Below are 24024 nucleotides of genomic sequence, written 5' to 3' on the forward strand. Positions count from 1 at the left end.
GCATACCCATTAGAAAGCTGGTAAGCAGGATGTACCAGAATGGAATAAATTATCTAGCTTCCATACTTAATTTTAAAAATATATTTGTTCGATTTCGACTGTACCTAATTTTATTATTTTTGAAATGTAAATGGGCTGGAAATCCCTTCTTAGAGTACCTAAAGGTATGCAATAAAAAGATTAGTAAAAAATCTAGGCTCCAACGTATTGTTGCATACTTTTAGACATCTTAGTAAGTGATTCCAAAAATAATTTTTAATGGATTCAGTTGAAACTAATTTACAATCCGATACTTCAAATTTACTAAAATTATTTACTGGGTACTACATATCCTAGCCTTGTCTTAAATCTTTCAGGATCCTACTAGTTGTTGGGTTATTCACGATGTGTAGGAATCAGGCATCAAAACAAAGTTGACGGCAAATGAAATATAATAACAAAAAGTAAGCGGAAGCATCAGGCTCGGCAACTTTTCTGCCCGACCACGCCCACTTCCATCTGCGCCCGATTTTAGGGCAGTGCGTAAACAGAAAATCAATTACACGGTGCATACATATATTGAGAGGAGGGTTGACAGGCGCCCTCTGTCGGTCAGCAGCTGTCAATGGAGTAGATCCGTAGGGTAATTTGGAGGTAAAGGCAGGAATAGTACCTGGTATTTAAAAGTATGTAGTATTTTTTAATTTTAAAGGTGGTCAAGAATGAGAATACGATATGATAGCATTTTTCAGTAAAGATTCTTAAATATTATTAAGAGGTTAGTTTTAAGCACAAGCGAACCGTATTTGAAGTAACTTCCTACCCAATTGCACTCGTCGTTTCAAAGGGGTATGCCAAGGAAAAGTAAAAGGAAGATTTACATTAATTACGGCACGCAAGAGCTTCTTGACTTTTATTGTGACATAGGCCTGGCAACTTACCCATCCCACTTTCGCCGCCCCTTTCGTTTTCACATATAAAACGCATGAATATTTTATACTTCCCCAGTAATCGGGACCAAGTGGGCGGCAGCAGTTTTAAAAGCCATGTCGAGAGACTTTGGACCTCCTTCCTGCTCAGATGTCCATTTGGACACACACAAAAACACACAGTCTCTGCGAGTTGGGTCAGTCGTCGGAATTTTCGGGCTGGCCAACATCAATTTTGCAAAGCTTTGACCAAGGCAAAAATGTTGAGGCAGTTTCGATTTTTGCTTCTTGTTTGCCTCTTAAATGGTTTGCATAATTTATGCATTTTTTATGCCAAACATTTGAATTTTGCTGAGCCGCAACGAAGTCGAGTCCCGAGTCCAAGCCGGTCCATTTAATATTTATCCAGCTGAGATTGAAAGGGATTACAGTGCCGAATATGGACTGCCGATGGTTTCTACAATCCACCCTCTAATGAATCTTAATTAATGTTTTTGCCAACACGATATGCCTGTGGCCCCTGGGCCCAGAGTTAGCATTTATTCACGGGAATTGCAATTTTTGATGCCATGTCGGCACGCAAGACCATTGACCATCAGCAACAGCATCAACAAATCCAACCGCAGAACACGACAAATACCACAAAATGCGGTTTGGCCCAACCCGATGGGGGCATCACAATCCCATCTCCTTTATATGGGACTCCGTGTGCAGCGCATTTATGATTAAAATTCATGTCCAAAATAGAATATCTCTTGTTTTGGAGCAACTTGTTGAAGAGGAATTTCAGGCGCTTCAACAAAGCTAAACGTTAGGTTTAGAATAATATAAAAGAATAAGAACATTTTAGCAAAAAAATCGTACATATATACAGGAAACAAATTTAATATGGTGCTTAGGAAAGCATTTTTAAAGGAGCTATAAATATTACTTAAATAAATATTATATATTTTCATATACTGAAGTTCGTATTATTGTAAATTTGACTCTGTTGTGCTTACCATATTTTTACGATATAGAATATCCCATCTTAATGAAACTAGTGTAATTAAATTAGTGCAAATAATGGATTAACTATGCCCACTTCCACATCTCCTAGTAGAATCAGTGCCAAGAAGAAGGTCTCTCAGCAACTAGTTTTCCATTTTCGATGAAGATGCGCATTGGCCCAATCACTTTCCCTTTTTGTTTTCAATTTCCAATCCATTTCTCTTGCAAAGGCCGTCCCCTCCGCCCATTTTTCGCGATTTTCCGGGCATCGGAAGCTCTAATTGCATCTGATTGCAGTGACAGTTTTTGCTACCGACTGGCAGATACATCGAAGGGACACAAAGAGGAAGGGGACCTGAGTTCTGAGTGCCCGTACATCCGTTCCGTATCCGTTGATTTTCAATCCGCGTTACTCCTTCCTTGACTGTTTGCTCCGCCGGGCTGTTCCTTCTGCTCACTCGCTGCACTGCTCATCCGGAGACAATCGTGAGCGAAATTTAAATGCTGCTGACTTTGCAGCTCACTGAATGTCAACTATACAGCAACACGAAAAAATAATGAAGAAAACAGCGATTCAGCGAAAAATTTCAATTGGAAATGTTCAATCAACAAAATGGCATTTCGCTCAAACAAATTGTTTAAGGCTACTCTGAAAACAGCACAAAATAAAATCAAATAAATTAAGAAGTTATCTATCAAAACAACCAAATTTATTTGATTTCTTTTAATTGATTTTGAAAATATAATTAAATTTCAACCTTTATTATATTGCTTTATTTTGTCGTCACTTTTTCCTATTTTATATAGTATAAATTCAGATACTATTTTTTAGGGAATTATATTAGGTCTTGAAGAGTAGGATTTATAGAGAGGAAGATATTTTTTTAACAGAAATATAATAATAATATTTCATTTGATGTGCGTATGGTTAAGCTCTACGAAAAGGGACATTTTGAAGGTTATCTTAAGAAAGTATTTTTACCTAATTTTTTTAAAAACCTTAAATTTTACAAAAGTATACTACAATTTCAGGTTTTTGATTTAATATAGAATATAATATACATTTATAAGAAATACTCTTTGTTTCGGGCTAACGAGAAATGCCGCCTTCCCAACTCCTCGTGCTCCCGCTGTCCCGTCAATCCTCTCGAACTGCACTTCAGATCTGCATTACATTTCTGCCGCATCAATAAAGGCAGACCTCATTATTTTACAGGCGCAGGCGTTGCATAACAATGGATCCGTATTATCCACATGCCATATGCCACCCGGTCCGGCCAAAAATTAATGAGTGGGCGTGAGCAATTGTTGCGCTCCAGCATCCCGACTGCTTTAAGCTGCGACGCTGTGCCAGAGAGATAAATCAAGTGGAAAACTTTTTCACCGGCAATCCCGGGAATATTTCATGCCAAGACTCTGCGGCCAAAATCCAAATGGCGACGGATTAGGCCAGGTCGGGATGAAATACTGTCCTGGGGCGTGAGCAGATTTTCGCCACGAGCTTTATGTGCCACTATATACGGCTGGCGTACATATAAAAGGTGTTGCTCCGCCTGTCTCTTTCTTTTTATGTCCCTCCCTAGGCACACACACATGTGCAGTCCAGGTGGCAGGTGTGTGTGTACATTAAAGGCCATAAAAAATTCATAAAATGCATTTCCAGCAAGCCAAAAACCAAACACAAAATACGAGAGCACCCAACATGCAAAGTACGCAGAAAACATAAATATTAAAGCTCGTTAGGGATACTTACGTGTGGACCCTATATAAAACCAGCCGGATCATAAACTAGCCTCAGAGCATAATTAAAACACTTTAGAAAACCTAATGGAATCCAGGGTTAAACTTGGGCTTTATTAGTCTTCTTCGGGACCTTTCTGGATTTAGTTGGATTTCTTGGTCGAGGAGCCTCCCTCACGCAAACCGTTGCGGAAACGACGCCGCAACTTCTTCAGATACCGCATCCTTCCAGTTCCCTGGGCCTTGCGACCCTTGGCCTTTCGGGACCAGTTGAAGGACCGGCACTTGGCCGAGGGATAGCCGCACTGGGAGCATTTCGACTTCTGGAGGTGATACGAGGAGTTCCCGCACCGGCGACAGATGGTGTGCGTCTTGTTGTGGCGCTTGCCAAAGCTCGTAGTTCCCTTGGTCATCTTTCTTGAGTAGGTGTCTCCAAAAATAAAATGGGTAGATTCTTTAGTTTTTGTAGCGACTGCTCTTGAAAAGGATGACAAGCGGAAAGAGAAATTTTGGAGATGATATTTAATATGAAAAACATTTGATGATGCTATCGATATTAGTGTTGAAAAGTTGTGATGCGTAGTATACTTACGTTAATGTGTGACTTACAACACTGAACCTCAAGCCTCCTAAACATATATTTCCTCTTTTGTTAACAAAAAACGTTTAATAATTAGACTATAAAAGTTTTATTTAGTTCGACTTTGAATTAAAATATAGTTTTTTATATCTACAAATCTACTTAAGTTAATTATAATCCTCTACCAAGAATATAGATAGGAACAAATGGGTCTCAAGTGCAACAAATTATCTCTGCTGTTTGTAATATCTTAAAAGCCAAATGGCAAGTAAATATTGATAACGTAAATTTCGCGGTTTGCTTTTTAGATTGCATTTAGCTCTCCTAACCCAATCTTCAGCAACCCGAAATGGCACTATCACGTGCGTGACATTTGCCAATTGCTGCGAAATTGCGCGAAAATTATATCAATCTCGTGGCGTAATCATTGAAAACTTATCAATTTTCCCGAACCCATTTTCCCAGCCAGACGATTTTCGCTGAGTCGGAGTCGCAATCACAGGGACCTTGGAAAAATGAGGGAAAATCAAATATTTATGATATGTTTGAGCAACATTTTGCTGCCGCTGCTGCCTGGCGGCAAAAGTAAACTAAAAATTTGTACTTTTCGGCTGCATTTTTCGTTTGCCCTGGCATTTGGATTTATGTGAGTGGCGTTTGAAAATTCAATTTAATTCTCATTTTTGTTGGCCATCGCGGCTGCCGCTGTGGGATATCCTATGAATTTTTGAGGCACTCTGCCGCATTGCTCCTTTGCATATCGAGTGAGTTGTGGTTCGCCTGGAATCGAGTTAACTGTGGCGAGGTTCAGATTTCTCTGGATCCCCATAAAGTGGTTTTTGTTGCTCCTGCACCCTAGATTAAGTATTTCTAAAAAAATACACTTAAGATAAGGCCTCGATACTGGGATACATGGGTTAAACTCCAAAGAAAATCGTCCTTTATACGTCAGATTATCGATTTTAATACATGGAGCACTACATCTTTTTGATAATTATTACATGCTTTTGTCAATAAACGTTCCTAAAATACAAATATTTTGAAGTTTTGGGAGAACACTTTGTAAGGAAATGCAAGTAAATGGTAATTTAAACCTAGAGCTAACTGAACTTGTGGATGTTAACTTCCTTCGAAAAACATTAGAGCAAATTCTTAACTGACTATTGGACTTCTTGAAATGAGGAGTTTCCCCTATATGTCATTTGCAGAATCGATGACCAGCTTCATGCCAAATGGAGAGGTTCATAGCCCTCAATTCAGCCTCATACATCTCGGTTTCCCTTCGGATAAGTTCGATCATCTGCAAACGCCTGACCTTTCCCAGCACCTTTTGCATGCACTTGAGTTCCTGGGTAATCGGTTCTATAACCGAGTCAATGGGACTGGTTTTTCCGCCGCATTGGCAATCGAGCTTTGACGCAAGTCTAAGAAAAAGCATTTACAAATACTAGGATACTTATTTTATAAATTAATATAAATATCTTACATGTGCGACATAATGGTTTCTGGCTAGGGTTATAATTGTAGTGACAGTTTTTTCAATGTTAGATGGAGGTACATTTTATTGTGTAAAACATGACCTACTTAAATTAATTCAAAAATAATAAAATGTATGTCTTTCGATATAGTAATTCCGTAATATATAATATTAATAGTAATAATATAATATAGTAATATCCTTCCAATAAGAAGCTTTGGATCTGCTTTATAAATCAAAAGCTGATTTCCACGCACTAAGTAATTTGAAAATATTATCCCAATGATACTACCTACTTACAAATAAACTTCTGTGCGATGCTTTGACAATCGATAAACCCTATTGATGTTAAAAATGCTGCATTGTTAGCCCAGCCAAGCCGATCCAAGTGCCGGATTGGGTGTCCCAGGATAACGACGAGGAGGAGTCGCAGCTCGGCGGCAATGCATTATGCTAAAGCGTCTCCGGTTCCATCCGTTCGATTGTCTGCCTGCCCGTCCGGCAGTCTGCTCCTCCGATTCCGATGCCGATGCCGAATGCCAATTCCTACTCTCCGGATGGCGGTGGTGCAATGTCGTGGCCTGTTCTTGGATGTCGGTGCGGGATTAAATTGCGACTTATGCTAAGCGAACTCATGGCGAGGGCAAATTGAATGGAAGCTCGTTTATATTGCTCGAATTGCGCAAAGTATTGATGCTGTCGCTGGATTTGTCACTGTCGGCGGGAGTTTCGCACTCTGCCAGCTTTCCCAGCCTCCAATCCAACAGCTTGCCAGCTTCCGAAGACAGGACCAAGTTTATAAATGCCTGGCAATTGGCACTACAAAGGAATCCCGGCCAGGCAATTTCCATTACCAACTGGCAGATTCCTCTGGCAGAGCATGAAACGGCCATTATCGCTTCTCTCCGGCCAACTACATATGCCTTTGGCACTCAACAGTTTATTGATGGACTTAACATTTTCTCAGTTAGTACATAAAAGAGTATTCATTATTTTATTGGTTTTTTTAGGGCTTTGGGGCTTAATAATTTTTTAATTTTTCGAATGATTTGTTAAGCTTGCTTAGTAGCTTAAAAAAGGTGCTGTAGTTGTCTCAACATTTTTAGTTATTCTTCTGATAGCGTATCTTAAAATCTACAGCTTGAACAAGGAAACTTGACAAACTATTATGTTTGAATTTTGAAAGGCTTTATGAAAAAAGTAAGAAACGTAGTAATTTCATTGTGATATACTTAGTCACTTTAATTTGAGAAAAAGTACTTGCTTTGCATAACTACTACTAATTTTAGAACCCCTTAAATTGTTTTCAAATCTTTCTTATTTTATTAAGTGATAATTAAGGAAGATTGTGTTGCAGTTCCCATTGGACTAGAATAATAGAATGGGTAATAACGGAGTTGAACATGGCCATCAATTGACCTCGTTCTACTTTAAAAAGTCCCAGGACATAGAATTCATAGGGGTCCCGCACCAATTGCAGCTGGAAGTTCTCGAACTGTAATTGAAAAAAATAAATAACAGTAGGAAAAGTATCTTATACCTACAGCGGTTTCCAATCGTCCGTCCAATTCCTGGCTGAATAAAGTGCGATCCGCCAACAGTCGGATTAGCTCCTCCTGCTGATCGCGAATATGAAATCCAATATTTATAGATATCCAATTATCCGCGTAGAAGAATGCCGTGGATAAAAAAATCAGAACAAGTCCCCAATACGAAGAACCGAACCCCGTGGTGTTGTACAAAATCGAACAGAAAGTGAAGTATATGGAGCCCATGGTGGATAGATAGTAGACCAAGCTCATGCTAAAGCTCTGTATCTGAAAAATCTCCGACATTTCGGCCACTGCATCCTGCAGAGTAGAGTGTCTTTCGGCCAAATGATCCAGCCGATCTGCCAGGGAGCAGCATTTGATGGAGTAAACTCCTCCTCGTCGATTGCGAATAGAGCAAATGGTTTCAGCTTCGCGAATCAAGACACTCAGATCTTGTTTCAGAACTTTATAGAGTCCAAGAACTTGCAGCACGGCCAGGAAATACTGAACCACAATCATGTTGAATATGGTGGTGAATGTGGTCCATATAGCTATGCTAGTAAGAAGGTCAAAGGTATAATTTTTTCGTTGAGCACTTAGATCCAAAACGGTGTGAAAAGAGTCCGACAGAACAACGAACACAAATTTAAAAATTAATCCGCGTCGGTACTCTTGAACCACCTGGGGTCTTTCGGCGACCATTTGTATGATTCTATTCCACAGTCGAAGGATCCTGCAGCGCTGGAACCACCTGGTGGTCAGGGAGATCATCACTGCCACATTCCTGACCAGCGTCATTAGCGAAAAGAAGTACTCATGCAGATGCCGAGCATTGGTTAGGCCTTCCAATATAGACCTATTGCTGAGACTGCGCAAACACATCAGAGTGATTAGGAGCGAATTGTGAGCCATCGCATATATGGTGACTCGTCGAGAGGCCGAAGCCCTCCCCGTCGACCAGTCCACCTCAAAGTTGAGCACTCCCACCGCAAGACCATACCAATAGGCTAAGCGGAGAATGAACCTCACGAGGTCAACCATGTTTCACAACTAAACTCGAGCATTGGTCAACTCGAATGGATTGATGAACACAACAGGTTCGCAACTCAATCAATATGGGAGGCCTATGGGGAAAGCTAATTATCCAGTGATTGATGGCTTAAAAGGAGGAGAATAACACCTTCCGACTATTAAATGCCCACCAATAAGCTAATTTAATGTTTCTGCATGTTTTGTGCTTATAAGAAAAAGTGCAAGGCGAAAGATTGTTTTTATTAAGTAGTATATAGAAACATATAAATGTTAGGGGACTATTAATTATGGGTGAACAAACTTTTAACTAGATTATGTCTACAGCAGGCGACTATTAACTTTACCATTAAAGCGTGTTTCTTCTTTCTAGAAAATTAATATAAAATCAATAGCGAAAAATTAAAAAAGGGATTACAAAAATGATTAGGCCGTCGCAGGTCACTCTCGGGGAAGTAACATTTCCAAATTAAGGAGGAAAAATTAGAAAATTAGACATTTAATTGCTTTGTTTACTTTGTTGCTTTAAGAATGTTCAATATCATATTGGATAAGGAGTATAAGGTGGCTTAAATAAGTTTCAAATAAGGCAATTGAAGCAGGCCTACTATTTGTATAGAAGCCTAGGAATCGAATCCTCAATGGATTTCGGGCCAGGTTCAGTACGAAGCTATCTATCTGAAATAAAAAGAAATCACACACATGTTATCATAAGCAAAAAATCGCTATTTTCGACTCACAACTGCCTCCAAGCGTTGATCCAATTCGGGTTTGAAGAGAGTCCGCTGACCTAGCAGTTGGACCATCTCTTCGTGGGCGTCTAATAGGTAGAATGAGTTGTACACGTTTGTCCAGGACTCAATGAAGTAATAAACTGTGAAAGAAGTGACAAACACTACTTCTTCGCTGAGCCAAAGTTTGGCCAAAATCCCGTTTTTATAATAGCTGTATAGGATGTACAGGTTCCCGACCAAGTTTAGATAGGAAAGGATGATTATGAAAACGATCCGAACTTGGAAGGTCCTTACAAGCCGTTCGACGAGCCCCTGTACCGCTGACTGGGATTGAGCTATCCTTTCCAAGCGATCGGCAAGGCTGCAACAAGCGGTAACAAATACTCCCCTTTTTCTTGGGTTCAGGGCTCGGGTTTCGGCTAAAAAGGTTCTCAAATCCCTGTTCAGGAGAAAGTAGCGTCCCCTCAGAGTGGCCAAAGCTATGAAGTATTGCGCAGTAACCACATTTATCACAACCGATAAAGCCACTATGTTCCCAACGCGTATACACCGGGGTATAGTAAGCTGATCTCGCAAGATATAGAAGATGACTACAACTTGCAATATCTCCGATACGTGGATACACAAGCACTTGCCAACAATGCTCTTTCTGCAATACTGGACTGCCTCAGGATTGTTTTGAGAGAGTCGGCGGAAGGAGTTGTAGAGTCGTACGAAAGTTCTATGATGAGTCCAAACACTGACCAAGGCCAAGATGATGCCAATCACTCGAGAGCATTCTATAACCAGGAACACGTAATCTGTGAGTGTCTCGACACCACTTATTATGGTGGTTATAAAATCCGTATGAAGCAGCTGATAATAAAGTGAGCCGAGTATGAGTATTTGCAGGCAGGCTGCACATACAGTGGCTCTTTTAGTAACTTTTAATCGAGCCGTTCTAAAATCGATCTCGAAGTTGATGGAGCCAGTAAGACGACCGGTAAAGTACAAGGAGATCAGACTCCACTTGACTAGGTCAACCATTGTGAAATACTGAACGGTTGCTCGGGTGAAGGGCTCTGAGGTTTTGCCAACTCTGACTAATTATTTCATTAAAGGAATATCATTTGATCAGGTATCGGCTGAAATATTGGCTTTATAATGACACCAAATTATTCAAAGCCAGACAGCATTCATACTGCTTCACATCTTGATCTTGAAGTAATTAAAAGTACCTTGTGGGATTACAAGGTAACACTTAAAAGCTTTTAAAATTCTATTACAACATTCTACCAACTCAAATAGGCAATAAGAATATAGACAGGTCAATTTTTTAATAATATACAACAAAAATAAATATATATATAGTTTTAAAAATTTTCAATATCGTATTGGATTAAAAGAATTATGTGGTTTAAAAGGGATTCGAACAGAGCGAGCGCTGCAAATCGGTCAATTTTAAAAAGACCAAGAAATCGAAACTTCAACCGCTTTCGGGCCATGCTCAAAGTGAAGCTATCGAGCTGAAAAATATTAATTAACATCAAAAAACATGTAATTTTTCTTAGACTTACTGCGGTCTGAAACCTTTTGTTCAAAGCCATCTGAAAAGAAGTGTGTTCTCTCAGCAGTTGGGTCGTCTCCTCATGGGCGTCCAGCAGTTCAAATATATTGGACGCGTTTAACCAGAAATCCAAGAAGTGAAAAACTGCGATCGTAGCGTAAATAAGAAGGAAAAAGATGGGGAAACAGCCAGATATGCTTTTGTTTTTCCTAATGTTGAATATGAAATACAGGCTCGCAACCAAGTTTGAATAATACGTGATGATCAAGCAGACAACCTGAACTTGATAGGTTCTTGACAAGCGTTCGATGAGCGATTGTAACTCGGATTGGGAGTTAGCTACATTTTCCAAACGATCAGCAAGACTGCAACAAATGGTCTCGAGTCCTTCCCTTTGTGCGGGATTCAGGGATCGGGCTTCGGATACAATCGCTTGTAGTTCCTTGTTCATAAGAATGTAGCGTCCTCGAAGGGTCGATAAGGCAATGAAATACTGCATAATGATCACGTTTAGAATGGGTGCCAAGCAGAAAATACCCAAAATGCCAAGAGTTACTGAAATACTTAGGCGGTTTTGAATCGTAGAAAAAGTAATGATAGTCTGTAGGGACCCCGAAACTGCGGCAAAGTAAAACTTTGTCAAAATGCTTCTCCGTATGTACGGGATTGTCTTCGGACTGAACTGCCGACGGAACGTGTTGAACAGCTGCATAAATGACCGACGATTGCACCAACGATTGACCAGAGCCAGGAACACGGAAACAATGCGAAGCACTCCCAGAGCCTTGACCACAAATTCCTGAAGAGAACTCTTCATGTTCCATACTTTGACCACTGCCTCTGCGTTGAGTATGTAGTGAGTCACCAAAATGATGATGGCAAGGTGCGAGCCAGCTGCACATATTGTAGCTCTTTTGGTGACTTTTGTTCGACCCGTCTTAAAGTCGACCTCGAAGTTTAAGACGCCTGTTAGGCGACCGGTAAAATATGTTATGAGCAGGCACCATTTTACCAAGTCAACCATTTTGAAGTACTGAATTTAGCCACGGACAGTTCTCAGTTGTTTGGCTGGTTCGCGGATTCCAGGCTTTTGATATATATGAGGGATTGCTTGGTCTTAAATATGATATCGTGTCATCTGAGGTCGCCTTATTTATTGACCATATGAGAATAAAGGCAAATTGAATGGGATTACAGAAAGTATGATAATACTTTTGTCTTTTACTTATTTTGAATGTCAATTTGAATTAGGATTATGGCCTGGGACAAAAGGGAGTTGAGCATTGCAAACGCTGCCGATCTATTTATGTCAAAAAATCCAAGAAACTGCAGCCTCATGGGATGGCGCACCAGGTTCAGAGTGAAGTTGGTGATCTATAAAAACACTTTTAAATAATGGCCTTTTAAAAATTGTTTTGCGACTCACAACTGCCTCGAGTCTCTGATCCAAAGCTGATTGAAGGACAGATATTTCACTAAGAAGTTTGATCATCTCTTCGTGGGCATCCAGCAGGGAGAATAGATTGTACGCGTTTATCCAGAAATCGGCCAGGGACATGACCAAATGAGCAGTGTAAGTAACGACGATGAAGTTGGGGAAAATTTCCTCTGTAACCCCGTACTTGTGCAAGGTAAATATTGCGTATACATTGGCCAACAAACTTGAGTAGGCAGTGTAGATGAAGCAGACAATCTGCACTTGGTAAGTTCTTGGCAATCGTTCGATGAGAGCTTGTAAGTCGGACTGGGCTTGGGCTATTTCTTCCAAACGATCGGCCAGACTGCAGCAAGTGGTCACAAACACTCCGATACGGTTGGGATTCAGGAAACGCGTTTCGGCTATTACAGCTTCCAAATCCTTTTTAAGGAGAGTGTACCGCCCTCGAACATACGCCATGCCATTAAAGTAGTGCAAAATGATCACCTGTATGATGAGGGACAGGTTGAAGAAGCCCAGTATGCCAAGGGCCGCGGAAATATTTATCCCTTTTCGCATCTTAGACAGACAGATGATACCCTGTAGAGTCTCAACTGCCGAGGCGCAGAAGAACTTGCAAGCTATGCTTCTCCGGCAGTACGGAAGTATCTCGGGGCTGTACTGCCGGCGGAACGAGTCCACCAGATGCATTAGGGACCGACGGTTGTGCCATCCACTAAACAAAGCCAAGATAACGCATGATGTGCGACACACTGACAGCAGGATGAACACGAGCTCCTGGAGAGGACTCGACACCTCCCATATTTTAGCTATTACGGGGAAGTTGATTACGTAGAAAACCAGCGTGATTAAAATGGACAATTGCGAGCAAGCTGCACATATTGTAGATCGCCTGGTAGCTTTGGTGCGACCCGCTTCAAAGTCGACTTCGAAGTTCAAAACCCCGGTAAGACGACTGGTGAAATATGTTATGCAACGACACAATTTGACCAAGTCAACCATTGTGATGTACTGAACGTTGCTTTGAGACAGTTGCCAGTTGGCTAGCCCATGTCTTGCCAAAAGTGACTTATGGCCTAGTGTTAAAAATGATATCGTGTCATCTGTTGTCAGCTTATTTATTGCCTGTGGGATGATTCGGGCATGGGGTATTCATGATTGGATAGTTGCAAACGGTTGGGATTGGGACTTAAACTAAAAAGACCATACAATACATTGTTTTTATCATGTACATAGTTTAATATGGGTTGGAAGTGTAAAAGCTTCAGCGTATTCTTCCATTTTATTTTCGACTGTTAAATTTGTATTTTAGAAATGCTCTACATCATACTGGATCAGAAGTAACGAATGCGTTAATATGGAGTTGCCCAGGGCAAACGATGAAACGCGATCGATTTCGAACAGGCCAAAAAATCGCAATTTAAGTGGATTTCGCGACAGGTTCAGAACAAAGTTTTCGAACTGCAAATATAGCAAAAGCCGCAAAACGTTATGATAAATAATAATGTGATTTTTAAGCACTTACGACTGTTTCCAATCTGTGATCCAGGCCTGGCTGAAACAGAGTCCGTGTCTCCAGTAACTTTACCATCTTTTCGTGCTCGTCCAAGAGATAAAATACGTTGAGCGAATTGAGCCAGCAGTCGAGGTAGTAGAAAACAAAGTAGGCAATGCTGCAAATTGTAACGATCATCGGCGAACTATCCGTTAGGCCCTTGTACTTGGTGATACTGAATATTAGGTAGGCACTTCCCACCATATTCAGGTAGTAGCCTATTACCAAGCAGACGACCTGGCCCTGATACGCTTTCGATAACTGATCGATAAGTTCTTGCAAGCCCGACTGACTGGCGGCGATTTCTTCCAGGCGATCGGCAAGGCAACAACATCTGGTCACGAAAACCCCGCTTCGGTTGGGATTCAGGGATCGGGCTTCGGCAACAACCATACGCAGGTCCTTGTTCAGGAGGATATAGCGTCCTCGAATACTGGCCATGGCTATAAAATACTGCATGATGATCACATTTATTATGGCCGTCAAGCTCAGTATGGCCCAAATGCGAAGACCCGTCACGAAGGTTAGCTGATTTCCTATCATAACGAAAGTGGCTATAATTTGGAAAGTCTCAGCCATGGTCACGCAGCAAAATTTGGTTAAAATGCTCCTCTGGCAATACTGTATTATCTCGGGAGTTTCCTTGTAGAGTATCCAAAAAGAGGTTAGCATTCGCATAAAGGTCCGACGTTGCGACCAACGACTGACTAAAGACAGGAAAACACAAATCAATCGAAATCCCGCAATAACCATGAAAACGTATTGGTGAAGAGCATTGGCATGGTGCCACAAGTTGCTCAAAGTACGCGTGCTCATTGTGTGGTAAATCAGTAATGTGAACATCAGTAAGTGCGAAAGGGCTGAGCACACCGTAGTTCTCTTGGTGGCTACCATTCGACCCGTCCTAAAGTCGGCTTCGAAGTTCAATACGCCGGTGAGACGTCCATACAAATAGCACGTTTTCAAACACCATTTCACTAGAAGAAGCATTGCAGTATACTGAAGCTCGGTTAATGTCGCCTGCGACTAGCTCGTTTCGGTGCTTGTACACTGGGAACACTGGATAGCTAAAAACTAAACTAAAAATTAAATTCAAATAAAGTTTATGTATAATATGTTTAACTAAAATACAAATATTTAACATATGTAATACAAAACATTTTACCTCGCTTGACTCAGTTTAAAAATAAGAAAATGTTGTGTATGTATATGTTTTGTAATGTCAGTGTAATGTGGGGACAATTAGTTAGGGTTGCAGTAGATATCATCTTGATTCAACTAATGTAATAACTTTACTAAGTCGATGGGTCCTCTAAGCAGGGACAGCACCCGTTGTTCTCTTTATTCGAGGTAATACATATCAATTTAGGTTTGATGTAAATCAGAGGGTAGTTAAGGAGACGAGCAAGGAGTTTATTAATAACAAAGCACCAATTCAGTGAATAATAATAAAATATTTATATCTGAGTTTTGGTGTAGATTTAAAATATTTTTTTTATTTAAGTTTCTTAAGAAAGCGGCAAGTGCAAATTAGTTCTTTATATCTTCCAGTTTTTATGATGTTCTACATCATATTGTATCAATAGAATTGAGTGTGTTAGCAATGAGTTCGCCACAGCAAATGCTGCCAAACGATCGATCTTAAATAAGCCAAGAACATTAAGCTTAAATGGATTGCGGGCCAGGTTCAGGATAAAGCTATCAAGCTGAAAATATAAAAATAATAGCTTAGTGCTTTGTGTGGAACCCTTTCGACTACTCACAACTGCCTCCAACCTTTGATCCAATCCTGGCTGAAAGAGGGTTCGTTGACTCAGTAACTTAACCATCTCATAATGGCTGTCTATGAGGTAGAAGATATTAAACAGGTTAAGCCAGCAGTCCAAGTAATAAAATGTTAAGTGTAATACGGCACCAACTAAAGTAATTCCTGGCCAATTTGTTGTTATCAAACTATATTTTTTTATAGAGAACATAAAGTAGCAAATTCCCGCGTGGTTTAGATAGTACATAATGAACAAGCAGATGATCTGAACTCGATAGGTCCTGGATAAGCATTCAGTGAGCTTTTGTAAGTGCGACTGGGCTCGAGCCATATCCTCGAATATATCAGCCAGGTGGCAACATTTGGTCATAAAGACTCCGCTGTTGTTGGGTATAAGTGGTTGAATGTCGGCTAGAGCGGATCGGATATTCTTATTTATAAGGGTATAGCGTCCCCGAATTATGGCTATGGCTGCAAAATGCTGGCTTATAATAACATTTACTGTAGACGTCAAGCAAAACACGCACCAAATGCTTAATGCCACAGAAAAACTTAGGCGGTTTGCACATATTATAATAATAATTATAATCTGAAGTAGTTCGGATGTTATTGCACAAAAGCACTTGCTTACGATGCTCCTACGGCAGTACCGAATTATCTCCGGATTTTTTCTATAGAGCCGGTAAATCGAGTTAAATAGTTTCATGTATATCGGGCGTTGAAACCACCGACAAGCCATAGATAGCAAAACACAAATCATCCGAACGCTCGCCATAATAATTAGCAAAGTTCCCTGAAAAGAGTTCGTTTTAAACAATCCTTGAGTTACAAACCGAGTTCTAGTCATCTGACACCACATAACCAACATCAGACACAGGTGGGAAATGGCTGCTGATATTGTAGCTCGTTTGGTGACCCGACTTCTTCCTGTTTTCAGATCGATCTCGAAGTTCAACACTCCAGACAAACGTCCCAAATAGTATAATATAACTAGGCAACGTTTTACTAGATCAACCATTGCGAAAGACTGAAAGACAGTGATGGCAACCTAAAAGAAAATGTGGGCCTCGAATATATCGATCCTAATGTGCTGATATACAAAACAGATAATATCGGTTATATCACTGAATGTTATCATACGGGCAATCATCAATCTATCCATTTACTAAGTGCACAATCAATTGTGTAGAGTCTATTCCTCATTATAAGGTTTTGGACTCGAAGTGGTGCCTGATAGCCTTTCTCATTGACTAAGGCGTGGGTTTGATCGTATAGAGCTTAGATAATAGCGAAAAAACTGTACTTTATTATACCTAATATATATATAATCAGAAATTCTGCATATCATATTGAATGAGGAATATAGAGTTGGTTATCATAGAGTTACACAAGGAAAAGCATGTGAATCGGTCAGCATCAAGGAATCTAAAAAACCGAAGCCTAAATGGGTTGCGCGCTAGGCTTAGTTCGAAACTTTCAAACTGCAAAATGAACCAGAAGTTATTAAGAATTAATACACTTATCAGATGAAAATACTTACTGTTTTCTCCAACCGACTGTCCAGGCCTGGTGCAAATAAGGTTCGCTGCTTCATTAGCTTTACCAACTCAGCATGGACGTCCAACAGGTGAAAGCAGTTGAACATAGTTATCCAGTTATCGAGGAAGAAACACACAAAGTATAGAGCTCCCAAAAGAAGTACGATCGGGGGCCAGTCATCCACCATGTGTTTGTACTTTACCATGCTGAACATCATGTAGAAGCTTCCCACCGCGTTGAGGTAATAGGATACTGCCATGCAAACAAGCTGTATCTCAAAGGTTTTCGAGAGGCGATCTGTCAGATTCCGAAGTTCAGACTGCCTTTGCGCGATCCTATCCAGGCGATCTGCTAGAAAGCAGCATTTGGCCATGAAGACCCCACGTCGGCGGGGAATCAGGGACTGAGCCTCGTTTAAAAGGGTCTCCAGTTCCTTGTTCAGCAGTATGTAGCTCCCACGTATATGTGCAATGGCAATAAAGTACTGCGTGATGATCCCATTTATAATGGCCGTTAGGGTTACTATAGACAAAAGGCCCAGAATCATAGTGATAGTCAGGTACTTTCGCGCCAGTACTAGTCCCATTACCAGCTGCATGGCTTCCGTAGCTGTGGCGAAGAAGCACTTTATAAAGATCTCTCTGCGAAAGTGTTGTATAGCCTCCGGATTATGGCGAAAAAGGCGACGGAACGAGTTGTACAGTCGTATAAACTCCTGTCGCATCAACCACCGACTAGTCAAGGCCAGCAAAGCACAGAGAATCCGAAACACAGCCATGATCAGGAAAACGCACCTGTGCAGCAAGTTGGTCCTGGCCCACATACCAGTCAAAGTCTTCGTTGCATATGTGTGATGAATCCATAGGGTTAATAAGCATGCTTGGGCACAAGCTGCGTAGATGGTGGCCCACCTGGTGATACGGGTCTGGCCCGTTCGCAGGTCGATCTCGAAGTTAAGCACCCCAGTTAAGCGTCCGTAGAAGTACGAGACGTACAGACACCATTTGACCAAGTCAACCATCGTGGAACACTGAGTTGGCTCTTTTTAAATAGCCCCATTTAGCTTGATACATTAGTAGGAGCTTCGGCAGTGCAAGCATTTAATCTGCAATCAATTAATTTACTGAGTGGGTAGTTAAGGGACGCCGAGTGCATTATAGGGTTCATTTCCATGATTCTACTTGTTCTTGTAGAGTAAGGACTTTACAGAGTATTTTAGTAGACTCTGATATATCGGAGTACTTAGTGACTAATCGTTTATTTAATATATTGTTATAAAGACTTATCACTACCTTACCTCGATCATATTTATGGGTGAGTATGAGTGTTATGTATAGATTTGTTAAAGTATACTTTTTTCCCCATAAGGGCTAGAGCCTTAACTTCAACTAACTTAATTAAAATATTTACCTCAAGGTAACTGTGTTGGTATTTATAGATTCCCTAGTTACATGCTGACCCACCAAAAGTGTAATATCTTTTTCTGTCAGCCCTGGCCACCCGTATCCCCTATCTCAGTCAACACGCAACCCCGTGACCTACCCACTGGGCAGAGTGTTAAGCATCTTGCACTGCATTCTTGTTTGCAGTGAAATTCCGCAGCTCATGGCTTGACAAACATGGCCCTGTTTCGAGAGGACAAAGATGGCGATGGTGGAGATGATGCTGATGTGGCAGCGGCGCACGGCCATGTCCGCAGAATGTTTGCTCAACACTTATTTTTAGTGAATGGTTGGGAACAGTGGGCGAAGAAAGGAGGTCTAGGTGTAGGACCCTAAATGCCGTACAAATCTACACTCAAAAAAAACTTGAATCTAACAAAATATAAGACTATTCTGTTTTCTTCAAATCATGTAAATGGGGATCATTTACGTTTTGTTTTATTATTATAATTTTTATTTCCTAAATTGTTTTTATGGTTTTTCTATTATGGTTTTTCTTTTTAAGTGAAGCTGCAGTTGAAACCGAAACTTCGACGTTCTCGAGTGCATATTAAACAGCGGAGGGCCCTCAGGTCGTCATCTGTGGCTGATGCCGTCGAATGTCTCGAGAGTTTCGTTAGCGCATCCTGGATACTGCATAGTTGCATCGCATCCAAAAAATGCACTTTAAAATGCACCGTTCACCAGGCTAGTTCGCTCTTTCATTTAAATTTGTCATGGTCGAGAAGGGAATGCATTTTTATAGTTCTGCATTTGTCATCCTGTCAAATACCACGTTTGAGGCCCAAAAAGAAACTTATACTGCCGCGGAATCTCGCGACCGACGGGTGTCAAAAATGTTGTGAATTTAGGCGACAAATCAAATTGCAAAAAAGCTCACGCTTTTAACTCAAAAATGCAAACCGCCATGCAAAACGGAAGCGGATGCGTTCAAAATGGTTTCTGATTGTATGAAAATCCGATGCCGCACTCGTCCAGAGACTGTTGCATACTTTGGGGCTCGCATGTCACAGGAAAGTGCATTTTCCATGCTGCGGCGGTTTAATGCGAACGCATACGAGAGATGATTAGGCAGTGTACATAATGGGGTTATTTGGCAATTCTATATGGCAGTGCCTAACTAAGCACGCCTAAAAACAAATCGGAAAAACAGCACATTGAGAGCAAAATGTTTATAAATATAAACCATTCGTCTTTTTAGAAAATGCCCTTGCAATTTGCGCAGCTGCATTATTAGTGTAAAAGTTCAAAAGTCATCTCGAAAGTTTTACTCCCTGGAACCCAAGTGCAGACGCCATTAATTAATATAAATGACGACAGTTTCTAATGTTTGTCTTGGGCCCGCGGTGCTAATCACTGGGCCAGGGACCCTCTCCAAAGAACAAGTCGTGTTGGTTGGATGTCATTAGAAAAATGTAGCAAAGTGCCTCTTACATTACAACCCATAATTTTCGCATATTAGTCCTGGCTGACTGAGGGCCGAGGACTTTGCCAAGTGGAAACGAAGGGGGAATCATATGCACTTCACATGCAATTGCGTGCCGAGGACGAAGGCGACTTCGCCGGGCTAAAAATGAAAACATTATTCATAAGCAGACGGTATCGGTGGCTCTAAGGATCCCGGGATCCCAAGAGCACCCCAACCGGCAAGTTTCTACCCAATTCAGGGCTGGAGGTCCTCCGTCTGGTCGTTGGATATACTTAGCACTCACACTATTCGAGCACTAACGAGTCCAGTGCCTCGGTAACTGTAAACTTTACTTGCCCACATACAGTTTGCTACACTAAGGAAACAGATTTAAACTTTAAACTTGAAGTATATGTATTTTATTTAAATTAAAAAAATTAAAAACTGTTCATATTGCTTAAATACCATCGTGAAGTTTATTGATAATTATTGGGAACAGGAAAATAATATCAAAGGTTGTAATATCTGTATTATAGTTCCTATCTATCAATGGTAATGGTTAAATAAGTTATGGTCATGAATTTAAAGATCAGAGTACATCGCAATTCTTTTTCTTTGTGCACAATGTCAAGGGAGTGAGTTACGAGTGGCCTCGTCATCTTAAACGTAATCAGAGGCGATATCAAAATCCCCGTGTGAGTTTCTAATGAACTGGCGTGTTAGGAGTTCTTTGCCTTTGGTCCAATTTATTGAGCCATAAAGGTGTCAAAATGCTCTCCGTTTTTCCCCTCACCATTCCGGTGGCATATTCGTTCATTGTGAATAATTAGGAAGACGTTTGCGTGTGGCCATCCCTCACCTGCGCCGCCACCTTTGGCATCACCATAAAAAATCTCATTAGGCCAAATGTGTATCATAATGACTTTCCATTTACCTTTGCTTCCTCCGCACTCCTTTTACCGGCCCGTTTCCCCCGTTTTTTCTTTCTCTGTGCCCTGTATGAATTGGGTTCGCTAATTCATTAGAGCAGGTAAATGAATGGACTAGGAGTTGGGCGACTGGATAGATTTCTTTAGTTAATCACTGACTGGAGATTGAACTTCCCCCTCCGTTTTTCTCGTTCCTTCAGATTATCTATGATTAAAGCAAGAATCGAGTAATAGTGCCTTTGAATTGTACACTTTGAAGAACTTACTTAACAATATTTATTAAATACTAAAAAGAACCCTAGAGGAATTAACGTGATTAAAGTATTTAACGTTTTTGAAAATATATCCAATTTTTATTTTTTGATTTAAGGGGTACATTTTCAAAAAATTCTAATAAATATGTGAAAAAAGTTTTTGAGGTTTCAAATAATTTATAACGGTGTCTAAAAGTATGCAATAGTTTCAAAAAAATATTTGTAGACTACCTATTTTTTAATGTGGAAACTGTAGCCGATTCTAAAACAGATTTAAATTCTAAGCAAATGAAGGTAATCGTGCTCTTTAACGTCTTTCACAAACACTGATGATTATTTCATGCATTAGGCGACTGTTACTCCATCATCATTAGCAAGCTCCCCCTGTTTTTCCCACCCAAGGGGCGTTTTCGCTTTAATTACATGCTAATTATCAAACAATGACTCCGCAGAATCCAGTCGAATGAGTTGCATTTCGGCTTGTTATTCCTTTTGGGGGGTGGTGCCTGATTAATTTCCTTAGGAAAATCCATTTTCCCTTGGAAAAATCGAAGCTGAAAGAACGAATTGCTGTCTATTTGCGGGTAAAAAGGACGCAGGAAATTGTCAGCGGTGAGCAAAATTCACAGCCAAATTGGGATCAAGTTGTGGTTGGACCCGGGCTTGAGTTGTTCTTGAGTGCTTGTCGGACATGGCTTCCCTTCGATTTCGATGCTTTTGTGGTCAGTGAGGAAAGTAGTGGGTAGTGGGTAGTGGGCGGAGGGGCTGGGTAGTCTCTTCTCCGCCTTCCCCCTTTGAGGACGAACCCTTTTCATGCATCGTGTGAAATATGCGGAGCACTCAGCACGGAGAGAGCTCTGCCCGGAGGCAACTTTTGTTGTTTGTTGGTCAAATTGTCGTAAATTAGTTTTAACACCTGACTGAGTGGCTTTTCGAGTATCTGGCAGTGTGTGCGAGTTTTCCGATTCACTCTCAACAAGTTTCCTGGCCACTTTGTCTGTGGGCGAGCCGAACCCTTTTCGTCACTCTACAGGAGAACTTCCCTAATTTAAACTTGAATTTCATCTGAAGTTTTTAATTGGATATGATATACTCAGTAATAGTAAATAGTTAAAAACAGAGTTAAGAAGCTTAACGTTTTTCTACAGTATTATACATTTGCTAAATCTGAAATTCCATTAAAAGTTCAATATATTGAATTCCAGCTGTTCCTAAGTCCTGACCTTGCCATCCTCATGGTGATGGGGTGTAAAATTAATGTAATCGGCTTTGTTTGGCCGTAAACTATGTGCGAACATAGATTTTCAATTAAATGGAATACGGAAAATGCCCAAAACTCACTCGGCCATTGACTTAAGTAAAAGGTGTTTTTGAGAGAGGCTTGGGGTTTGTCCCGGCTCAAGTGGTTCGGGTTTCTTACACAAGGCTTAAAAGTCACTTCCTGGGCTTACCCTCGGCGTGCTATTTAAGTATTCACATGGAAATTCCATCTGTTCCTGTTCGAGGGGTCCCAGCATCTCGATTATGCGCTTCATGCCTCATCATTAATTACAATGTACTCTTCCTCGTTTCTGGCTTCCTCAATGACTGACTTTCCTTCGGTTTTTGTGCGGCTTTTCCCCGTTTTTCGGCTTTTCCGTTTTCCATTGCTTTCTGATTTTGGCTCTTCAAGCGCTGAGGTGGCCGCCATTTTCCGGGGTATTCACAGTCATGTGAGTGTTTGTGTGCATTTTTCATTTCCGCTTTGTCGCTGCGGCATTTCCGTTCATTTTTCACATATTTTTACGCCGGCGAGACGATGACTCCACGTGAGTGTGCCGGTCTGCATGTGTGTGTGAGCTGGGCAAATGAAAACTCGCCTTTTTTGTCGTGGCTTGCAATTCATTTTTCATGTCACCAGCTCCTTCGGCGCCCTTGTCGCCAGGATTTGCTTAAAGCCTTCGGTAATCCTTTTAGAAATTACATTTTCGCTCCCTCTCATGCGTTGGTTTATGCCTTTCTCGCCCTTTTGGCCAACTACAATGTTGTCAATACTTTGAACAATGAGATGAGGCATTCATTTTCAGCGTTTCACCTGAGACCTTCGACCGAGGGGCGGCAGAGAGAGAAATAATGAAAATGTTTAGTGAAATCATAAATTTTTAGTGCCACAAAATAATATATCTATATACTGCAAGTTGTACTTTAGCTGTACAATATGTATATACTAGTATAAACAATATCTAAAGGAGTTTTACAAATATCTTATAAATATACTAAAAAAAATTAAGAAATTGAATAAAAATTTTTGCTATTACTAGGTCTTTAAAGTATATCCTTGTATGTTAACATGATTGGTAATTATTTTAATATTAGCTCATATTAACATTATTTATATATCCTCACGCAACGTAAGAATCCCAAGAATTCGGCGCTTTTCAAAATACTATTATCAAGACCAAATGTACTATAAAAACCAAAACAAACTAGCTTCGCTTTATACCCAAATACAAAATATTATATTGTTATGCATTTATCAGTTCCAAACTTCCATGGTATTTTTCCTCGTGCAGGGACGAGCTTTTAGTGCTGGGGTTCTCTGGATCAGCCTGGGCCTCTGATTTGGGACGGCCCCAAGAAGTCATAAACCACTCAGTGGCCAACTGGAAGTACCACAAATATTTGCCGCTAACCAACTTGCCGCCAGCAAATCTCTCCGTCCTGCTGGTCCGATCTCTCCGCATCTCACGTTCGTTTAGTTTGGCTGGTTTTATGTGCTTTACTCTTTCGCCTTTTGATATATGGCCATTGCAGGCTTCGCTTTTCCACGTTTCCACCTTTCCAAATTGCCTTTTTCCACAGGTAACTCGCCGTGTCTGCGTGAGTGTGTGTGTAAAACCGAAAGTGCTGCCATTTATTTTATTGCCACCTCAAGAGCAGCAGCAACTTCAGCTGTCCGGCGATGAGTAAAAACTTTGAAAGCTGCCATAAAATAAACTGGAACCGAACAAAACTGGCAAAAAAGTGGAGAAAAAAACCAGTGAGATGCGGAAAATTGAGAAGAAAAGAAAAGTGACCCAAATGTTGTATTTTTACAGTATTTGGATTTGTGCAGCGTTTCGTGTGTTTTTATGATGGGATTTTAACGAAATTTGCTTGTCTGGCGGGGCGATTGAATG

General features: G+C 40.7%; 8 protein-coding genes across 9 annotated transcripts; all 8 read right to left on the reverse strand.

The window, feature by feature from the left end:
* Window positions 1-3731: 3731 nt before the first annotated feature.
* Window positions 3732-4224, reverse strand: LOC108022327 (probable 60S ribosomal protein L37-B). Its single transcript, XM_017091188.3, has one exon. The coding sequence runs from the start codon at window positions 4049-4051 to the stop codon at window positions 3782-3784; it is 270 nt and encodes an 89-aa protein (XP_016946677.1). The 5' UTR covers window positions 4052-4224; the 3' UTR covers window positions 3732-3781.
* Window positions 4225-5166: 942 nt separating this feature from the next.
* Window positions 5167-5798, reverse strand: LOC108022404 (uncharacterized). Its single transcript, XM_017091290.3, has 2 exons — window positions 5705-5798; window positions 5167-5642 (listed from the first exon to the last, which is right to left on the reverse strand). Exons 1-2 carry the CDS (start codon window positions 5713-5715, stop codon window positions 5417-5419), a joined length of 237 nt encoding a protein of 78 aa, XP_016946779.1. The 5' UTR covers window positions 5716-5798; the 3' UTR covers window positions 5167-5416.
* Window positions 5799-7031: 1233 nt separating this feature from the next.
* LOC108022138 (putative gustatory receptor 59c) lies at window positions 7032-8268 on the reverse strand. The gene is made up of 2 exons (XM_017090980.1): window positions 7240-8268; window positions 7032-7190 (listed from the first exon to the last, which is right to left on the reverse strand). Exons 1-2 carry the CDS (start codon window positions 8266-8268, stop codon window positions 7032-7034), a joined length of 1188 nt encoding a protein of 395 aa, XP_016946469.1.
* A 279-nt stretch (window positions 8269-8547) lies between these two features.
* Window positions 8548-10021, reverse strand: LOC122818180 (putative gustatory receptor 59d). The gene is made up of 2 exons (XM_044092101.2): window positions 8997-10021; window positions 8548-8934 (listed from the first exon to the last, which is right to left on the reverse strand). The coding sequence occupies exons 1-2, from the start codon at window positions 10014-10016 to the stop codon at window positions 8782-8784; spliced, it is 1173 nt and encodes a 390-aa protein (XP_043948036.1). The 5' UTR covers window positions 10017-10021; the 3' UTR covers window positions 8548-8781.
* Window positions 10022-11757: 1736 nt separating this feature from the next.
* Window positions 11758-12664, reverse strand: LOC108022139 (putative gustatory receptor 59d). Its single transcript, XM_017090981.1, has 2 exons — window positions 11963-12664; window positions 11758-11910 (listed from the first exon to the last, which is right to left on the reverse strand). The coding sequence occupies exons 1-2, from the start codon at window positions 12662-12664 to the stop codon at window positions 11758-11760; spliced, it is 855 nt and encodes a 284-aa protein (XP_016946470.1).
* A 589-nt stretch (window positions 12665-13253) lies between these two features.
* Window positions 13254-14519, reverse strand: LOC108022432 (putative gustatory receptor 59d). The gene is made up of 2 exons (XM_017091317.3): window positions 13500-14519; window positions 13254-13435 (listed from the first exon to the last, which is right to left on the reverse strand). Exons 1-2 carry the CDS (start codon window positions 14517-14519, stop codon window positions 13283-13285), a joined length of 1173 nt encoding a protein of 390 aa, XP_016946806.1. The 3' UTR covers window positions 13254-13282.
* A 539-nt stretch (window positions 14520-15058) lies between these two features.
* Window positions 15059-16304, reverse strand: LOC122818179 (putative gustatory receptor 59d). 2 transcript variants are annotated; one of them, XM_044092095.1, is made up of 3 exons: window positions 16161-16304; window positions 15293-16087; window positions 15059-15235 (listed from the first exon to the last, which is right to left on the reverse strand). In XM_044092095.1, exons 2-3 carry the CDS (start codon window positions 16067-16069, stop codon window positions 15068-15070), a joined length of 945 nt encoding a protein of 314 aa, XP_043948030.1. In that variant the 5' UTR covers window positions 16070-16087; window positions 16161-16304; the 3' UTR covers window positions 15059-15067. The 2 variants fall into 2 exon arrangements, with proteins under 2 accessions (XP_043948030.1, XP_043948029.1); XM_044092094.1 differs by having other exon boundaries at window positions 15293-16304.
* Window positions 16305-16622: 318 nt separating this feature from the next.
* On the reverse strand, window positions 16623-17854 carry LOC108022140 (putative gustatory receptor 59d). Its single transcript, XM_044092534.1, has 2 exons — window positions 16835-17854; window positions 16623-16775 (listed from the first exon to the last, which is right to left on the reverse strand). The coding sequence occupies exons 1-2, from the start codon at window positions 17852-17854 to the stop codon at window positions 16623-16625; spliced, it is 1173 nt and encodes a 390-aa protein (XP_043948469.1).
* Between the last annotated feature and the right edge of the window lie 6170 nt (window positions 17855-24024).

Source organism: Drosophila biarmipes, chromosome 2R (genome assembly GCF_025231255.1).
Source record: "Drosophila biarmipes strain raj3 chromosome 2R, RU_DBia_V1.1, whole genome shotgun sequence".
Lineage (NCBI taxonomy): Eukaryota > Metazoa > Arthropoda > Insecta > Diptera > Drosophilidae > Drosophila > Drosophila biarmipes.

Coding starts and splice junctions, on each gene's coding strand:
- LOC108022327 (XM_017091188.3), bottom strand. CDS start 4,051: ATGACCAAGGGAACTACGAGCTTTGGCAAGCGCCACAACAAGACGCAC.
- LOC108022138 (XM_017090980.1), bottom strand. CDS start 8,268: ATGGTTGACCTCGTGAGGTTCATTCTCCGCTTAGCCTATTGGTATGGT. Junction 7,191..7,239: donor ACGGACGATTGGAAACCGCT/GTAGGTATAAGA, acceptor TTTCAATTACAG/TTCGAGAACTTCCAGCTGCA.
- LOC122818180 (XM_044092101.2), bottom strand. CDS start 10,016: ATGGTTGACCTAGTCAAGTGGAGTCTGATCTCCTTGTACTTTACCGGT. Junction 8,935..8,996: donor ATCAACGCTTGGAGGCAGTT/GTGAGTCGAAAA, acceptor TTTTTATTTCAG/ATAGATAGCTTCGTACTGAA.
- LOC108022139 (XM_017090981.1), bottom strand. CDS start 12,664: ATGCATCTGGTGGACTCGTTCCGCCGGCAGTACAGCCCCGAGATACTT. Junction 11,911..11,962: donor ATCAGAGACTCGAGGCAGTT/GTGAGTCGCAAA, acceptor GTGTTTTTATAG/ATCACCAACTTCACTCTGAA.
- LOC108022432 (XM_017091317.3), bottom strand. CDS start 14,519: ATGCTTCTTCTAGTGAAATGGTGTTTGAAAACGTGCTATTTGTATGGA. Junction 13,436..13,499: donor ATCACAGATTGGAAACAGTC/GTAAGTGCTTAA, acceptor CTATATTTGCAG/TTCGAAAACTTTGTTCTGAA.
- LOC122818179 (XM_044092094.1), bottom strand. CDS start 16,162: ATGTTGGTTATGTGGTGTCAGATGACTAGAACTCGGTTTGTAACTCAA. Junction 15,236..15,292: donor ATCAAAGGTTGGAGGCAGTT/GTGAGTAGTCGA, acceptor TTATATTTTCAG/CTTGATAGCTTTATCCTGAA.
- LOC108022140 (XM_044092534.1), bottom strand. CDS start 17,854: ATGGTTGACTTGGTCAAATGGTGTCTGTACGTCTCGTACTTCTACGGA. Junction 16,776..16,834: donor ACAGTCGGTTGGAGAAAACA/GTAAGTATTTTC, acceptor TTCATTTTGCAG/TTTGAAAGTTTCGAACTAAG.